Below are 18,512 nucleotides of genomic sequence, written 5' to 3'. Positions count from 1 at the left end.
TACGCGGTACATCGAGGCTAATCCAATGGCTCGCTCTCGTCTTCTTCTAGAAGCCCTTTCTCCATTGCTTCCAGGTTCGCTCGAGGGGGGTGGTGTCCGTGTCTCCTCCGTGCTCCGCGCCGATTCTTAAGACGAAGCGTTCGCACGAACCTCTCTCTTTCTCCTCGCCCACCCGGTTGCTCTTCGTCTTCTTTCCTCTTCTCCTTTTCCGCTCCATTTACTCCCCTCCGGCCTTCAGGCAGGCAGGCAAACAACGGCTTGACGAGTCAAGACTTGGCCGAGTTTCCCGGGCCCAAAGCTTCTCTCCTCGTTTCCGTTCCGCTTTTCCCTGCATCGTCGCTCCACCTACGGCCCGGACCAAAGTCCGCGGCGCCCGTCTGGAGCTCGGCGTCGACGGAATCCCGACCCCAAAGACCAGCCGCGAATTGAATGACGTCTTTGCTACCTTCGGCCTCGACTGAAGCCCGAATACCTACCTGCCTTATCTCCCCACCATCACCCGATAAGAGCTCCACCAACGAGGGTACTTGCCTGGGCACTTTGAGGCTCCATCAGCAACTGCCACAGCTATAGCTACTGCTTCTCCTGGTGCTGCATGTTCAAGGTGCGCAAGCTGCTTTCCACTGACATGTGAATGCCCATCTCCAACATTAATTGGCTTGCTACTTTGCTTTCTCCCATGCTTTCTCCTCCTTGTCTGCCTACTGCAGGTCTGTCTAGGACTCATCAGGTACCCGCCTCACCCTCTCACCAAGGAGATTCCAAGCAAGGTTCAGTGACCCAGCTTGGCCTTGTTCCCCTTTGCTCTTTCTGACTGCACACCATCCTTGCCTTCGCCAATTCCCTTGCAGCATGGGGTGGAGAAAAGGTCCTATTCGCAAAAAAGTCATGACGGTCTACATTTCGTTTTGTTCCCCGCCGAAAGGCAGCACATGCACGTGGTCAATGAACCAATACAGACACAGGCAGAAAAGCACTCGCATATGCGGCAATCGACTGCCTGCCGCAAAGCCGGTCCTATCCTATCCGCTCCCACACCAATTCACCATGCCTCCCCCCCCAGGCAGAACTTCACCTTGGCTGAGCAAGTGGTGACGTTTACACGGGCTTACAGCAGCGGCGCCAGCTGACCGATTCTACCACAACCCACCAGCCAGAGCTCCACCACGCCGCATTCCCAACCCACGCGAGCTCTGTTGAGCTTGAGCCAACAGCTGGAGCTCCCGCAGCTGTAGCTTCTGCTGGTGGTGGTGAGACCAGGTCCTCCCTACCAGACATCCATAAGAAGCCACGCTTCTTCCCCTGGCAGCCGGACCATTGGAGAAGGCTCCCTTTCGCAATGGTGCCTAAGAACCCGTGGGCGTCCTCGCCGTCCTCTTCTCCTTTAGACAAAGCCGCCGACAAGTCCTCAGATCCTACAAATAACAACCCCTCCTCCACGTTTCCTCATTCCCCGCCAAATCACATCCCCTCGCGCAAATCGTCCATCGGCCACCAGTCCGCCGCCGCCGCCCCCGTCTCCCTCTCCGCCCACGCGGCCGCGCCCATGCCCGCGACCTCGAAAGCGCCCCTCCGTACCGTCCCCGAGACCGACTGGCTCTCCCGCGCCAACTACACCAACACCAACAACGGTCACGGCCACGGTCACGGCCATTCCCACGCTCACAAGCACTCGCTCTCGCACTCCTCCCGTCGGTCTCGCCGTCCCTCCCTAGGGAACAACCTAGCCACCTCCTTTACCCTCACGATGCAGCCTCCCCCGCCCCCGGACCCTTCGCGCTACGCGACCTCTGACCTGAACTTCACTCGCAAAACCTGGCCCGAGGAGAAGGACAAGGTCATCACCGGCCCCTTTGACTACCTCTACACCCACCCGGGCAAGGACTTTCGCGCCCAGCTCATCCAGGCCTTCAACGTCTGGCTCGAGGTGCCCCAGGACAGCATCGACGTTATCACAAACGTCGTCGGCATGCTGCACACGGCCTCCCTCCTCATCGACGACGTCGAGGACTCGTCCTCCCTCCGCCGCGGCCTCCCCGTCGCCCACAACATCTTTGGCGTCGCCCAGACCATTAACTCGGCAAACTACATTTACTTTTGCGCCCTCCAGGAGCTCCAGCGCCTCAAGAACCCCAAAACTATTTCCATCTTCGCCGAAGAGCTCGTCCACCTCCACCGCGGCCAAGGAATGGACCTCTTTTGGCGCGACACCCTCACCTGTCCCACCGAAGAGGACTACCTCGAAATGGTTGGCAACAAGACGGGCGGCCTCTTCCGCCTGGGCGTCAAGCTCATGCAGGCCGAGTCCCGCAGCCTGACGGACTGCTCCGAGCTCGTCAACCTCATGGGCCTCATTTTCCAGATCCGCGACGACTACATGAACCTCTCGAGCAAGGAGTACTCGGACAATAAAGGCATGTGCGAGGACCTGACCGAGGGCAAGTTCAGCTTCCCCATCATCCACAGCATCCGCTCCGACCCGTCCAACCTGCAGCTCATCAACATCCTCGGACAAAAGACGAACGACGTCGAAGTCAAGCGCTTCGCCGTCGCGCGCATGGAGAGCACTGGCAGCTTCGAGTATACCAAGCAGGTCGTCGGCGTGCTGATTGCCCGCGCGCGCACGATTGCTGACGATATTGACGAGGGCCGCGGGTTGACCAAGGGCGTGCACAAGATTCTTGACAAGATGGTCCTTGCGGATCAGAATACGGCTTCATGATTTGATGAAGGTTGCTCTGTTGATTCTTCACTTTTTTCTCTTCTCGCGGTGGCGGGATATCGTATTCCAACATAAATCGACGTGATATGGAAGGGGGGATTAGTGGATTCTATCCGAGGGACGCTTGGATTAGCGGAACGGGATACCTTTACGTTCAAAGTCACGGGACATATCGATGGATGCCCGCCTGGTCCGAGAAACGGAACGAGGGAATCTCCTCTGCCGTATTCTTTTCCAGTTGGTATTGGTTGGGCTTTGGTGGAACGTTTTTTTTAACGGCTGGCACGCCGGACGGGCTGCATTTAGACTTGGTCTGAGAAAAGGCAGAGAAGGAGAAGCGAAGCGAAACGGGGGAGAGGAACTCCTGACCAAATCGATCCACGCATATGGACGTCCCATTCAGGTTTCTTGGCTGGGCTGGCAACGAAGTCGTAGATAAACTACAGGCAAGATGATGATCCGCAACTTCAAAAGATGTGGCTAGCGTCCGTGTGATACGTGGTCCATTATCCCCGTGTTAAGATGATCAGCCTTGGGAAGGGGGGTCCGTAGACTGTCTTGTCCATGAATCGAGCTACCTGCTGGAATCTTTTCTCTGCCGTGACACAACATCATTGGTTTAATTAAAGTAGAAGCAAGTGGCCCACGAATATCATGTCATTCATCATTACCATACTATACAAAAACCATCCTTCCCAACACTCCCCCCTTTCAAGCCGTACTCATCGTAGCTCTCCTCTTCACAAGCCTAACCCACCTTCGCCGCCTCCACTCCCCCCTCCGTCCCGTCCCGTCCTCGCCCTCCTCCCAGCTCGGCGTCGGCCCAGGAGGAACCCTCGCCTTGCCCTTCCCCGTTGTCGGCGAGTCTACCACCCCAAAGCCGCCGCCGCCATTCTCATCATACATGTCATACACCCACCGCTCCCCCTCCGTCTCAACCTCGACGCCCGTAATGATGCGCTCCTCCACCCACTCCCTGCTCCACAGATCCAGCGCCCACTTCTTCTCGGACCAAGCCCACCCGTCGGGTGGCAGCACGTCCTCAAAGAAGCGCGTGCCGCGGGGCCGCTCGCCGGCGATGCGGGGTTGGGAAAGCGGGTCGTACGGAGAAGGGGAGAAGAGCCAGGGTTCCCACTCGTCGTGGGAGGCGCGTTGAAGCTCAAAGATTTCCACCTCGCGGGTCTCGGGCGCCGAGTCGAGTATGATGTCGCCCGCGATCCAGGCATCGACGCTGGAGCGGGCGTGGGCCTCGCGCGGGGCGACGTGGGTGTCGTGGGTGTGCGTGAGTAAAGGTGCGATGGCGGGGTGGCCCGAGAGGATGGCGGCCCAGCCCGCGAGCAGGGCGATGAGGCGCCAGGGGAGGAGGGAGGCAAAGGTGGTCATGAGGACGGTGGTGAGGGTGAGGGCGAGGAAGAGGGCCGAGGAGAGGGCCTCGTTGGAGAAGTTTGTGATGGGGAGGACGGTGCTGACGACGCCGTCGTGGGCGACGCAAAAGTCGTCCATTGAGTTTTGGAGGTCGCGCATGTTGCGGAAGAAGTCCTTGCTGAGCTCCTTGACGGGCTTCACGGTCCGGGCCGGGGCCAAGGGCGGGCCCTTGGGGGAGTAGCCGACGGACTGCTCCGAGGAGAGGGTACCGGAGGGCGGGGCTGGGTGGCGGGCGAGGAAGGAGGGGATGAAGACGGCGAGGAGGAAGCCGGCAAGCGGAACGACGGTCAAGAGGTAGGGGTCCAGGCAGACAAAAGTGTAGACGGCGAGGAGGGAGAGGGTGTGGGTCGGGCGGCGCCAGCTGAGGAGGCGGACGACGCGGGCCTGGAACTTGAAGACGACGCCGATGCGGGCGTTGAAGCGCCGGAAGTTGTTGGACATTGCGGTGATGTTGAAGTTGGGCCGCTCGGAAAAGGTGCTCGTCTTGTCCGGGGAGAAGCCCGGGGCGAGGGCGTCGTCGCCGCCGCTGGTGATGCCATCGGAGCTCTCGGGGATGACCTGTTGGAGCAGCCTGTTGTCGACCGTTAGTGAGTGTCTAGTTTTTCCCAGCAGAGACATCTGCTGTTGTTATCATTGTAGCTTGGCAACCAACTCACCTCTCAACTAGGCGATCTTGGATGCTCGTCTTCTTGCCGAGATTGTTTGCGATGCGCGAGCGCAGGCCGGAGGGCGATTTCTGGGAGGGGGTGCCCTCGCTTACGTCGGAATCGTGCGGCCAATCGTCGACCACGGCCGTCGGAGGCGGCTGGGCCTGCGCCTGATGATCGGAGGCATCGTCGCGGGATATGAATAGGTCGGCCGTATACGCATCCATGGTCCGTAGCTTGGCCCCGAGAATATGGTGGTGGTGGTGGTGATGGAGGGTGCGACCAGATGAGCGGCATGCGCCGGCGGTAGTATGGTTTGCTGGCGGGTTGACGTCTTGGGGAGGTCACGTCATGATTTGGCGGACAGCCGCCCGGCAGTGCTGCTGAGCATGCGATGCGCTTCGCTGAAAAGGTAAGGTGATGAGACGAGACAGAGGTGGCGCGATATGTCTTTCTCTTCCGCGTGGGTAGCTAAGCGCGGTCAAGCTCACTACCTTTGATATGAGCGCAGCCTGTGAGAGACGTTTGAAGTTAAAATCGCATAGATACAAAGGTGTAGTGAATGTCATTGGGGCTGCCCGGCTGGACCGGCGGAAGCTTACCCCCTCCCCCCCAAGCTGCATGTGATTTGGGCCGCAGCGTGGGGAACCCGGCCCCGATGCCAGCAGACCGCAGAGCCCGCCCGTGGCAGCCGAGTTGCAGTGGCTGGACATCACATGCCCCAGTCGGCATTTGCCACACGGGACATGTCGGCCATCCCTCCCCTACCACCACAACAATGCACACTCGAAGTGATCTCACACAGGGATGGAAGATCCTCTTCGACTTGTTTACATTGTCTGCTGTGTGCGATACGATCCAGCGGCGAGTAACCCAGCAAATGGCGTGCGTCTCCCCCGTACCCGCAATCGTCTCCGGGAAGCGGATGACCAAACGCCTGGAAACCGACACTGTACGGACGAAGCGGGTCTAGTAAGAAGTAAGATAACCCACGATATCTGAACTTCTAGAGAGACGGCGCAGAGGATGTCTAGGTAGAATGTTGGATTGACCCGTCTACAGAGAAGCACTATCTCGGTGCCATCTGAACACACCAAAAAGAGAGAGACGAAGTATACTATAGCGATTACTATGGCAATGGATAAGTCTAACTTCCTGCAATTCTGGCCGGCTGTTTCGGCTTCCGAAGCCAGGAAGTAAATATCCCGTCTGTAGAGGTTGCCAGCCATGCCAGCATCCTCGCACGAAACTTTGGCTGAATTTAATGTCAACTCATCTCACACGTACTCAACTCAAAAAAGACCCCCCCCAACGTTGGATGGATTTGCGAATCCCGTAGGAAGGCGGGCGGCAATGGATCACCAAACAAGACGGAGCCCCCATGAAACGGGAAACGGGAAACGGGTTGGGAGATCGCGCCAAACAACTTTGGCCATCTGCGTTGGTCAGTGCTTCCCGAATTATCAGTCCACGTGTACGGAGTATGTTTGCAGTTTTTAGAAAGGAGAGCAAGAAGACTGCGTTGCGGACGCCGCCTAGGACACAGGCAGGCCCGGGAGGACGGAAAACGGGAAGGACGGACGGAATAGGACAGAGAGCGCCATCCGGAGTCCGTGTCAGAAAGAAAAGGAGGCGTCCCCTGGCCTGCTCGGGCCCTCTCTTGTCTCTGCCATCGCATGCTAGTCCAAGTCTACCAAGGCAAGGTTGGGCTTCAGAGTGGTGTCAGTAAGCAGGTGCCCCTAAGTGCAACGGCGGTGCGGTGACCAGCCTACTCCGCCAATATGTATCCGCACACGAGGGCGGGATAGGATGATGCGCGTCTGTTGGGACTCTAGCGGCAGAAGCTGGGCACTCGAAGCAACCCGGGCTCGGAGTTGAATGGCGCCAGAGGACTAGTGTTTCCCCTGGCTAAAAGGAAGCAAATCAACGATCCGGTTAGCGACTCGTAAGGATGAGCGAGCTTGTCAGGAGTTTCTCTCGATATGACTGATTTAAAATCTTGAGAAGCCACCTTTGCCATTCAGACTTCGACACCGGCGCCGGTCTAGCGGGCTGCTTCGAGGCTTGATGATGCTCCATTGAAGGTTGACTAATTCGATGGAACCTTATTCTATAGCTCAGGCGAGGCGATTCAAATGCGAATTGCGGCTAGATCGCCGATTGGGTCTGCCCGCTCGAGTCATCAAACCTTCCGAATGCCGCATATAGCGACTTGGTGTTGAGCTTTTGAAAGACGCGCTGCCCTGCCATGTACGGATATGTAGGTCTCAAATGTGATAGTTCGCATTGCAGGTGGAGGGAGTTCGGAACAGAAGCCTGCTGAGCCCCGCTTCTGCGAGACGATGAGGCAGGCGGTGTATTCTAGGGCTATAGCAGTACCTTGTTAAGAAAACAAACGCACAGCGCCGGGAATCGTGGTCTGTGATTGGTCATTGGCCTTGGCAAAACAATATCCCACGAAATGATGGTCTGTATCAGAAACTTAGGCGATGCGGTTTTGTATCGATTTTGTATCGATGTCCCTTCAAACGAGTGTCCACTAGTCCTTTGATAGGCCTATAGCCGACCGCAACTGAGCTTGCTCCGACTGCTTTGAACTGCAGGTCAACAGAGTCCATGTAGAGTCAGTCAGATATCTATTCAGTGGTCGACCGGCCTTGTAGCATGGCGCAATTTTTAATGGCTTAACTGATGTCCACAAACGCACGGCGAATGTAGTTGTCAGTGACCTTCATCGGGCTGGGCTGCTAGGTCAGCCAATTGTTCCGGATGACAAGTGACAAGTATTCGTACCGTTGGTTGGAAAAGAAAACCATCAATCCATTACGTGAGACAAGCCACCGCTCGGGTCCAGATATACCTACAGCCAATCCCTGGTCGTTTCTGTATGCCATTGTCAGCCGGTGACAGTTATGCGCGAGTGCTGAGAGTCCACGTCGACTGCTGTAGGATGTAGACCAGGTATGTAGCACAAGAAGGCATCTGGATGTTGCGAGAACCCCTGCTGACTTCCGTAAACACTTGGCTCATCGATGGTCGTCCCAGGAAACGAGATGTGAGCTTTCTGCGATCCTCGGCAAAGCAACACAGCGGACAGATTACGTGACGGGCGTCTGCACGGGGAACGGGTTGGTTGGCTGTGGTTGAATACCGACGGGTGTGTTCCTCCAAGGTCGGGCAGCGGAGAGGAGGATTGCAGATTGCATATCGCGGGACCCCCATGCATCCGGATCCCTGGCTAGCAGACCGTTTTGCGGCTTGCCACAGAACCCCCAATTTCCACTGGACAGATGGACATTTTGCTTTTGGGCGTTGAGACACTTGACAAGTTGACCCGTCCGCCCCATGCAAATCTTCCCAGGGTCTTCCTCTTGGTTGATGCGGTGACGAGGACAACAGACGGCCCACGGTGACGCAGGGACGCACACTCTGGGAGCTGCTGCTGCACCGTGACGGAGGGCGCGGCAGTGTCCCAATTGGCCCCAAGCGGAAACGAAAGACGCGTCGAATAGCAACGAGCTTGGCAACCGCGGAAAGCTCTCCCCAATCATTGGTTGCCCCTCAATTTAGAACGAGTCGCGGCAAAGTTTAGAACGAATTGTAGAGACCGACAAGATCAGATGCTACAAAGCGAATGGTGCTGACACTGAGGCATGCCCGCGAAGCACACACGTGTGACGGCTGCAGCAGCCCGAAACTAACTCGGACTGGCTCGCAGGGACCTGGGCGAGTCGCGCTTGTTCGGTTATACGGAAAGAGTAGATAGAGTTGATACCTAACCAACCCGCATCGGAGGGGACGAGATGCGATACCAATTGATGCTGGTGGCCGGCTTCTCATACGCAGGGCAAGGTCAACTGGAGTGTTGTTGTCTCTGCGTAGAGGTGAGGTAGGTTATGTCTACTTTATGTTTGTATATTTGTAATGGTGGACAGCAGAATCTTGGGTAAATGAGAGAACCTTTCGCCGCAGATGGCGCTCCAACGGCCAGGGTCCGAGTCTGTTTGGAATATCGGTAGATGGCGTGGATGCGTATGGACACCGGGAGGATATGTTAGGGCACGCCGCAGACGTTGGTCGGTTGGTTGATGGATGGAAATGGTGCCGGATTGCTACATGGGAGAATACGATCTGGAGAGATGCGATGGATTCGGGGTCCCAAGGTTGGTATCCGCCCAGACCACAAGATTTACCTCATCTTGTCGAGGGTTTTTAGCGGCCATTTGATCAAGGGCCCGAGGAGAGGGGAATAGGAGGGGGCGCAAAGCGCGCTATTAGACTTAACGGGTTCCATTTGATCACACCGACCTGACGGTTTTGAGAGTTCCTTCCACGGGAATGCGGTGTGAGGTACGAACCCCGCTGCCATGGGTACGAAGCACTCCGTAAGGTAAAGTAAGGTAAGGTACGGATAAGGTAAGGTAGTGTAAGGCAGGGTAAGGTAGGGTAAGTCGAGATAAGGAAAGGCAATATAGGAACTGGCTATCTGAGATATTGTTGTTCTTGCCTCTCTAGATGCGAGTTGGCGAGAGTCCCAACCCAAGGAGAAGGAGAGACGCTGCTCCTACCGCAGGTACCTTACACAGCACTCTTTCGTAACTTCGAGTTACAAAGCATCTGTTCCTTTTGCAGGTAGGCAAATTGCAATGCAAGGTACCTAGGTATGTACCTAATCTACTCGTGCCCCAAGGTATCTAATTATCTCACTGACCAGGAACTGGCGCAATTCGTGCAATCAACAGGTGATCCCTGTTAGTAGAGCGGTCCCCGACCTCCCTTTCGTTCTCTCTTGCCAAAATGTGGGTGCGGGGCCGGCGGGCACTGCACCGACCACCACCCTTTTTTTTCGCTCACACTCATGGGCGGGCACCATGGCCCTTGGCCCAGGGACTCTATCATCACCTGCCGCCACATTTTGTTTTTCTCCTCCAGGCCCCCCCATTTCGACTTGGGTGGATGTTTCCCCCCCGTCATTTGCGGCTTGCCTAAGCCGCTAGAAAGGGCCGACCTGCTGGCTGCTGCAGCTGCACGGAGTAGTGCATGCAAAGTAGTGTGTGTTCCTGAATAGTTCCTTGCCTTACGGATTAACTCCCTGGACTCCCCTCTCACTTACAGGTACCAGCAGTCGTGAGGCGCGCCGCGCATGGCAGATTCTCAGAGAATGGTCCCGAGGCCGTCGCGGCCACCACCCTCTTAGACACTTTGGCTTCGTTGATAGGTATTTGCGTAAGGTACTTAGGTGACTGACGACCTGACGGGACGGGATGACTGAATGTGTCGGGTGGTTGATTAGCCAATGTGCCTTACCTAACATAGCTGCCGCAAGGTAAGTAAGCTGAGGTACCTCACCTTGGGCATCTCGTGCCTCTGCGTCGTAAGGTACTTCAAACTTGCGGACTCTCTGCCTGACCTCGCACTCTAGAATCCCCGTTCAGACTAAGTTAGCCAGGAGGTACCTGCTCTCATTCTGCCGCTGCCGCTGCCGTTTACCTCAAATGACAAGTCCACTTTCTGCCCGCCTCTCCTCCACACGGCTGCACGCCTCCCATTCGCATCTTCGTACCCTTTTGACGGGGGTCGGGAAACGACGAGGAAAAAAGACAAAAAACTCAAGAGGCTCCAGTGCTCTCCCTAGTGCTCCATCCATCCACTGCACGCTCCACCACCCTGGTCGTGACCTGCCCGCCTACCACCACACTGACAACCTAAGCGGCGGGTCCTTCTTTCTCGAACAAAAACAACCAGTAGACACAGCCAGAGAGAGAGACAGAGAGAGAGCCCGGCCCAGTCGCAGTCGTTGTCTTCCTACTCGTCTCTGCACCGGCCCTCTCCAACCTCACTCCTACCTCACCGTAGGCCGAGTTTGGTGGTTACGCCTCCCGTGCCCGCCTCCTTTCGACCAACGCCAATCCTCGCATCTTCAATCCTGTCCCTTCTGTCGCCCAAACACCGCCGACCCTCATTCATTCGCCCTTTGTCGTCCTGTCTTGTCCCGGAATGAGGTAGCTCCTCCAATACCCTCAGCTCCCTGACAGGACTGAGCTTACTCGCATCGCGAATTCGACCTCCAGCGCCGTTGTGTCGACAATATCGACTTGATTCGACGTTATCCACCCTCGAAACATTCCACCGCTCTCGCCTTCACGTACATCACGTCCAACGCTCGCATGATCTGCGCGCTGGCCGTTGCACCGCGTACACATGATAAGGGAGCATAGAATACCTGCTGGCCCACGACCGGCGAACCAGTCCCCGACCAGATTGTATGTCAACCGCCCCCCCCCTTTTACCCTCATCCTTCATTGCGGTTCACGCCGCTTTGTTGTGCCTGACCCATGCATCCCTGGACAAGTACAGAGAGCTGACCCGATGAAAGCTGCAGTAATAGGGGAATCCCAGACTCGCAAACCGACTCTCCCTCAAAGGGCTCACTCGCCGGCGGTCCAATGCTCAGTGCATCTTCACCCAATAACCACCCTCTTTTTTCTTTTGGTCGGAATGGCGCCGCGAACGAAGTAGGAGACTCGACACCTTCTTATGATTTTTTACCCTCGGTCAGCTTCGACGACCTCCAGAGCAGTCTCGAGTCTGCCTCGCACGACTTCAAATTGACCCAATTCCCGAAACCGACCGGTCAAGGTGGTATTCTGGACTCGGGGAGCATGACCGACAAGATGGGCGGGGTCTCAAATATATCCCAGAATGGCGCGTCTGCGCGCGTTGGAATCCCACCTCCCGTCACTCGTCCGGGGAGATCTGGTTCAATCCTGAGAAGACCTAGCACGTCCAGCAGGCAGCCAAGCATCTCATCCATCGCTTCTGGGCCTTCGTCCGCTGCAGATGTGTCAACGGGCCCTTCCGCAGCGAGGTCTCGACGACAAAGCCACTACCCGCCAGTATCAAACACCAACATCGCGAAGCCCCCGAGGAAATCCATCGGCCCTGGCGTCATCGAAACGGACTTTGGCAGTAACACTGCTCAACGTAGAAGACCGAGCCTGATGGGCACCGCTGGCAGTGGAACGGATTTCTCTCGGACCTCGGTGGATGCCGGTGCCGGCATGGGATTCGAGACTCCGCGGAATCTTGCCAACAGCAGAGCGACGAAAGCCAAATCGATGCACCAGCCACTTCCCCGATCAAACACTGCCAACTTATCAACGCCAGATAATACCCGTCTTTCGACGATTTCTCCGAGATCCCCTCGAGGCGGTAGCAAAGGGAATAATAACGGTTCGGCCCAGTCAAAAAGGCAATCTATGATGCCCGGGGGGCAGCATGCATCACACGCAAGCGGACTTGGTGCCAGGACCATCAGTCCTACGGACACGCGAAGATTGAAGCGCATGTCCATGCACCAGACTCCGAGTCTCAACCAGGCGGCCAACGCGCCGCCACCACCGCCGCTCGAGCATCGAGAGCACTCTAGATCTCCATCAATGATACCGCGGAAGACATCTGCAACGCCATCATCTTCCCGAACAACCCCGGACATCAATAGAAAATCATACAGCTCCGGCCTCTCCATCACCTCAACAAACAGTTTTAATACAGTGAGAACCTCAACAGGCTCAATTCAACCTCGAGCGCCTGTCGCTGGAGGAGCTACGTCGCGGCTACCCGCACCCAAGTCGTCGAACCCGCATAACCATAACTCCCATTCCGCCGATGACGAGGAGGACGTTCCACCTGTACCTGCTATTCCGAAAGCGTACGAATCACCACAGCAGTCGGCCACCGAGGCATCGTTTTTGGACAAGCGCAAAGTCAATCTTGCAGCCGATGCTAGCAGCATCAACAGCAACTCGACTGGTAGCTTCTCCATACCATCGCTCCCCGAACCTGCTGTCAAGGTTGCACCAAAAGCTAGTACCCGGAAGTCGACGAATGCAGCCCCCTTGGATGCTGACAAGAAGGGGAACGCTACCCAATCGAGAAAGAACCCTCCACCCGTGCGGCTGCCCCCAATTACTGTCGGCCCGCTGAACCCATCGACGACCGCGAAGATTGCAGCTTTGGGCCAAGATGGATCCGACAGAAACCTAAGCCCACCTCCCTCGCGTATCATCGCAAAAACGCCAACCACCCCCATGACCGCGTCAAAAAGCTCCTTTTTCTCAAGGAATCGGCAGGACGATAAGTCTGACTTTCCCAATTTGCGAAGCAGCAGCACTGTACACCACTCCCGGATTGACAGTGCATCCGGCGCAGACGGCACAAGCTCGTCCGAATCTTTCGCGGGAGTGCCGATACCGGTACCTTATAAAGCGACTAGGAAGCCCAGCGTGTCTCCGTTCCTGTCCTCCTCCGTGCCTAAGCCCGGCGCGGATCCCGCTTTCTTGAAAAGGTCACAGACCGGTGACCTTGGGAATATTACGGAACCACTCGAAGTGAAGCCGCCGCAGAAGCCCTCTGGCCCTCGTGCCCAGCGGCCTGTGAAAGCAAAGTCACCCACGCCGCCAATCTCCGATCCGGAAGAACCACCCACTCCGTCCTCAATGAGCTCTTTACGTAGGAAGTTGAGCTTGTCGTGGAAACGTAATACCTCTAAGACCGATTCGAAAGCTGGCACTTCGGAAAAGACTGTTGAACGCAGCATTAGTAAGGAGCAGATGCCACCGCCGCGGTTGCCCATTTCCGCAACAGTCGGCAATCTGAGCTCAGCCAAGAACAGCCCGAGCCCGTCAGTCAAGGCGAACAACTCGTACCTCGAATCAAGGAGGAGAAAGAGCTCGGCAGCAAGCCTGGGCCATGACAGAACTAAGAGTGAGAACTGGACTTCAGCCTCTGTCCCCAAGACTGTCAACGATCCCCACAACCCATCTGTGATGCAAAAGATTCTACGCCCTAAGGCTTCGGCAACAACCATGCGTCATCATGACCCGTGGACTGCTGAGCTCGACAAGGACGACCTAGTTGCCGAGGAGGAGATGAAAAAGATGGGCTCGAGACGGAAAGAGACGGAGATCGCGGCTAGGACCCTCGACGCACTCCGGAAACGCGCGACGCCAAAGGAGAGGGTTGGTGCTCAGGAAGCTATTCGAATTGCCATGCTCAACATTTACGAGCGTGGTGAAATTGTTGACTACAACGACATTTACTTTTGCGGCACGCAGAATGCTCGCAAGGTGGTGGGGGATCTTCAATCCGAAGTCCCCAACTTTGGTTACGACGATGAACGTGGAGACTACACTATCGTTCCGGGAGACCATCTTTCGTACCGATACGAGATCATTGACGTGCTAGGCAAGGGAAGTTTCGGTCAAGTTGTACGGTGCATTGACCACAAAACTGGTGTGCTCGTCGCTGTCAAGATTATCCGCAACAAGAAGAGGTTCCATCAGCAAGCTCTTGTAGAAGTCAACATTCTGCAGAAGCTTCGCGAATGGGTAGGTGATCACGACCATTGATGTAGCGCTCCGGCTAACTTTGGTTCCAGGACCCCAAAAACCGGCACAGCATGGTCAACTTTACTCACAGCTTCTATTTCCGGGGACATTTGTGCATTTCTACAGAGCTTCTAGACATGAACCTCTACGAATTCATCAAAGCGAACGCTTTCCGCGGATTCTCACTCAAACTCATTCGGCGGTTCACCAAGCAGATGCTGAGCTCCCTGAATCTTCTGAAGCAGCACAAGGTCATTCACTGTGATCTTAAGCCCGAAAATATTCTGCTTCGACACCCGATGCATTCGGAGATCAAAGTCATTGACTTCGGCTCAAGTTGTTTCGAGAATGAAAAGGTGTACACTTATATCCAGTCACGATTTTACCGATCGCCCGAGGTTATCTTGGGCATGACCTACGGCATGCCCATCGACATGTGGAGTCTCGGATGCATTCTCGCCGAGCTCTACACGGGAGTACCGATCTTCCCTGGTGAAAACGAGCAGGAGCAACTTGCCTGCATTATGGAGGTCTTTGGCCCGCCAGAGAAGCATCTCATCGAGAAGAGCACCCGGAAGAAGCTCTTCTTCGACTCTATGGGCAAGCCACGCCTGACCGTGTCCTCCAAGGGCAGAAGGCGCCGCCCCAGTTCCAAGACACTGCAACAGGCTCTCAAGTGTGACGATGAGGCATTCCTGGACTTCCTCGCGAGATGTCTGCGGTGGGATCCTGACAGGCGTCTCAAGCCTGAGGAAGCCATCCACCACGAGTTTGTCAGTGGCAAGAAGATGAACGCTCCTCTACCCCGAGTTCCGACGGCACGTGATGCGTCTCCGGTGAAGCGCCACACCGTTACCGCGCCACGGCCCCTTCCCGAACCTCCCGCCTCCGGGCTCAAGGGCGGCATTCGATCGAGAGAAGTCAGCGGTGCGAGTCCTCACAAGCCCGTGTCAACAGCATCTTCTCGCAGACCCTCTGTAGCGACTAGCGGAACTGTTCACGTTGCCACAGCCAAACGCACTAGCACAGGTCAGGGGGGTGTCACCGTCGGCACCAGTAGTCTTCCACGCGCGGCAATTAGGAGCGTCAGCGCCAAACAAGATTTGGCCTCAGCCGGAGCCACCGCGGCTATGAGTCGGAGGGGTTTGTGAGCGGCGCCCTCTGGGTGATCGCATGGTAGTCGCACATAAAGAAGACGAATAGACGCATCGAAGCGCTTGCTAGAGATGGTTTATGAAACATTGGGTAGTTGATTGCTGTTGTTGTTTTTTATTCCCCCTTTTGCGCTACATCCCTTACGAACAGCGAACGTGTTGTTGCGCCATGACCACGTTTGAATGGAGTGACGCAATACCCAGGACGAAAAAGTCACAACCGGGAGGAAAGGAGTCAAATTTGGGCATGGCACAGGGCCGTTTTCTTCATGACGAGTGCGCAGTCGGGGGTTGCCGACTGAAGCCCTGTCTTTGTCATTAAAACACATCATTTTCTTTTTCTCCCACCTAACTCCGGTTTTACACTTATATACCTAAGCACACATGCAGATGTGAGTCTAAACTTGCACAGAGTGGGGGGGGAGGGGAGTAAAGCTCCTGGTGTGAGTGATACGGTACGGGTCTATCCGCCGAATCCCTGGTCAAGGCGGACGAGACCAGGCCAACTGTATGCGACCTGGAGTTAGGGTACTGTCGCCTGCCACCTGCGAGATAGAAACGGAGGCAATATATGTATTTTAATAATGACGAATGGCCTTGAAATAAATGGTCGCTGTACATGATGAAATGGTGCATTTCGGCGGGGAGGTGGGTTGGTGTGCCATGAGAGGTGGTTTGGGGAGTGCCGAGGCGGCGCCGGAGGAGCTCATTGTGAATCATCATATCACACCAGAAAGTGATCATGGGTAAGATGGGTAAAGGTAACGATGGAGGGCCTAGCTGTCTTACATTGTCTGCAATCTTCCGATGTGGTTGACAGTGGAAGGTTGGGGTGGCTTAGGACAACGAACGGAAACGAGAACCCCAAGGACAGAGACCGCGTAACTCTGGCCTCGAAGGCTTACAAGAATTAGAATTAATAGAAATGTGCATGTTGCAAAACCAGAGAAACTTCACGATTGGTAGCCTAATGGACGGAGAGGCTGAGGGGGGAAGGAGGCAGAAATACAGCCCACAGCCTTGGTGGTTATCTGGGGGGTCTGAACCGTGTTTGGTGACTCGGATATGTGTGTATGTGTGTGTGTGTATAGGGAGTGGAATGTGATGTAATTTGATGTATTGTGACGAGATGTGATGTTAAACAAGGTAAAATAGATTCTCTGGGACCCGGGGGGGGGGGGTATCTCATGATGTTAATGTCGAGGTCGTTCAGCTAGGGCTGGGAGGTGGCGAGAAAGGAGCAAGGCGTGCTGCAGCGCTGGCAGGTCAGCCCATCGATGGAATCTCTCTCTTCCGAAAGGCAGAAGGATTCTACGGACCGAGCGAGTGGTCGAGGCCTCCTTGGTCTTGTGGGAAACCCTGAAGCTGGGAGATTTTCCAGACACCCCCCCCCCCCTCTGGGAGATTGGGGGCCGGAAAATGCGCCATGTTTTTAAGTTTGGGCGGGGGGGGGGGGGGGGGGGGGGGCCCCGGGGGGGGGGGGGGGGAACCGACGAGGGGGGTGTTTCCACGGCCCCCCCCCCCCCCCTGGGGGGGTGGGGGGCGGAAAAAGGGCCAATTTTTTTAGGTGGGGGGGGGGGGGGGGGGGGGCTTCCTCTTTCTAGGGAACAATGACCGTTTTCTCGGGTACGTTGAGAGATACTGGGAACATGTACTGAATTTTCTAGGGAAGACAGTGTGTATAGTATGAAGATGGTTAGATATCTACACTTTCGTACCGCGGGCATCCGGGGAGTCTTGAAATGTCCAGTCATGGTTCCGCTCCCTGCCTGCCCTTATCGTTGCCGTCGGCGTTCGCGAGGTGAGAAGGAGGCCCCTTGGCTCGGGATTGCGGCGTTTGTCAGATCATGAAGGGAGGACCCGGATTCCTTTATAAATCTGACCCTGCCGTTTTTGAGGGAGGCTCTCATGCTTGACGGGACGAGGAACGGCGGAGGAGTGGAGGAGCCGGGGTAGGGGGGGATTCGGCTACGATTTCGTTTCAACAACTTTACCTCTCTGCAAAACCAACCTTACAGAGAATTGTCTTGGGATCGTGGGTCTCGAGAGACAAAACGACCAGAGAGAGCCTCGGCCATTCCCAGTCACCAAGTCCTCTATGGTTTCATGCTTCACGTCCCGTAGTCCGTCCTCCTTCCCACCTTTGATCGCAAAGGAGTGACACATTGTTAACCCCCCTGCCTTTTACTGCGGCAGGAATTACGGCGACACAGCGTCAAATGTCAAGGCCAAGGGCAAGTTACGAGACCCTGGCGAAGCTGAAAGGTACTGACCCCGACCCCTGGCTGTGGATCAACTGCGCGCTTGCGGAGCGGATGCGGTATTGCATTATGGGGCCGTTCGGGCGGGTGTTTGGCCGGGGTGGCGTCTTGGGCAGGGAGCGTTCGAAGACGATAGATGGTGAGAAAAAGAAGATGAAAAAAATGGAGGGAGGGGGGAATCTAGTTTCCCGTACGCACACCCGACAGCGAAGGTGAAGGATGAATCCTGACGGAAAGGAGTTCATCGGGATGGAGTCGTAGCTCGCTCGCGGCAAGGCGGCTCCCTTTCTGGCAAAATTTGTGGAGAAGGGTTGGGAAGCGCAGAAGAATGCCTCGCAGGATTCACCACACTTTTGTTCATCGCGCGGGTGACAATTCTTTCCGGCCCCATGGATCAGCGCGGATGTCGTTGATCCGTAAACCACCAAAGCTTGGACGTTTTGCGAGCGCTGTGCAAACGATTGCCTGGAGCGGAGGACGGGCTGGGCTGGATCCTTCTCGGGGCGCTTGTCACTCGTGGGGTCCTTTGGCCAAGGTCGATACCTCCCCGTTGAGCCTCACATTCGCCACTTGATAGGACTTGCTTCAAGGCATCGTTGTAGGACAAAGGAGTTCGGTATCACCTCCGCAGTGGGTAGGTAGCACTACTGCCGCTGCATCGATATATTCTAGTCGTACACCAGGACTTGCTGATAGCTCGGCAAATCCTCTCGATCGCCAGGGGCGTGCGGCCGCGGGAAGAGGCCAGCGCCGGAGCTGAGACATGGGTGCGGGAACAGAGGAAAGCTACGGCACGGTTCGGGGACTTTTCTGCTGAGGGATGGCCTGGTGACAGTAGTGAGGTTCAACGTTCGTTTGCTCTGTAGTGGTTGTCGTACGGGTCAGCCTGACAGGAAACACTAAGCAGACCAAGT

General features: G+C 56.0%; 5 protein-coding genes across 5 annotated transcripts; 3 read left to right on the top strand and 2 right to left on the bottom strand.

Moving 5' to 3' along the window:
- Positions 1-983: 983 nt before the first annotated feature.
- CORC01_09157 (polyprenyl synthetase) lies at positions 984-2,722 on the top strand (the record flags this gene model as incomplete). Its single annotated transcript, XM_022620786.1, has 2 exons — positions 984-1,091; positions 1,154-2,722. The coding sequence occupies 2 exons, from the start codon at positions 984-986 to the stop codon at positions 2,720-2,722; spliced, it is 1,677 nt and encodes a 558-aa protein (XP_022472728.1).
- Positions 2,723-3,433: 711 nt separating this feature from the next.
- CORC01_09156 (integral peroxisomal membrane peroxin) lies at positions 3,434-5,021 on the bottom strand (the record flags this gene model as incomplete). Its single annotated transcript, XM_022620785.1, has 2 exons — positions 3,434-4,718; positions 4,804-5,021. The coding sequence occupies 2 exons, from the start codon at positions 5,019-5,021 to the stop codon at positions 3,434-3,436; spliced, it is 1,503 nt and encodes a 500-aa protein (XP_022472727.1).
- Positions 5,022-6,175: 1,154 nt separating this feature from the next.
- Positions 6,176-6,523, top strand: CORC01_09155 (uncharacterized protein; the record flags this gene model as incomplete). The annotated part of the gene is made up of 1 exon (XM_022620784.1): positions 6,176-6,523. The coding sequence occupies one exon, from the start codon at positions 6,176-6,178 to the stop codon at positions 6,521-6,523; it is 348 nt and encodes a 115-aa protein (XP_022472726.1).
- A 1,369-nt stretch (positions 6,524-7,892) lies between these two features.
- CORC01_09154 (uncharacterized protein) lies at positions 7,893-8,345 on the bottom strand (the record flags this gene model as incomplete). Its single annotated transcript, XM_022620783.1, has 1 exon — positions 7,893-8,345. One exon carries the CDS (start codon positions 8,343-8,345, stop codon positions 7,893-7,895), a length of 453 nt encoding a protein of 150 aa, XP_022472725.1.
- Positions 8,346-10,995: 2,650 nt separating this feature from the next.
- On the top strand, positions 10,996-15,334 carry CORC01_09153 (uncharacterized protein; the record flags this gene model as incomplete). Its single annotated transcript, XM_022620782.1, has 3 exons — positions 10,996-11,057; positions 11,177-14,183; positions 14,234-15,334. The coding sequence occupies 3 exons, from the start codon at positions 10,996-10,998 to the stop codon at positions 15,332-15,334; spliced, it is 4,170 nt and encodes a 1,389-aa protein (XP_022472724.1).
- Positions 15,335-18,512: the final 3,178 nt, after the last annotated feature.

Source organism: Colletotrichum orchidophilum, assembly GCF_001831195.1.
Source record: "Colletotrichum orchidophilum strain IMI 309357 chromosome Unknown Scaffold_81.1, whole genome shotgun sequence".
In the NCBI taxonomy this organism is placed as follows: domain Eukaryota; kingdom Fungi; phylum Ascomycota; class Sordariomycetes; order Glomerellales; family Glomerellaceae; genus Colletotrichum; species Colletotrichum orchidophilum.
This window is presented reverse-complemented; position numbering and strand designations above follow the sequence as displayed.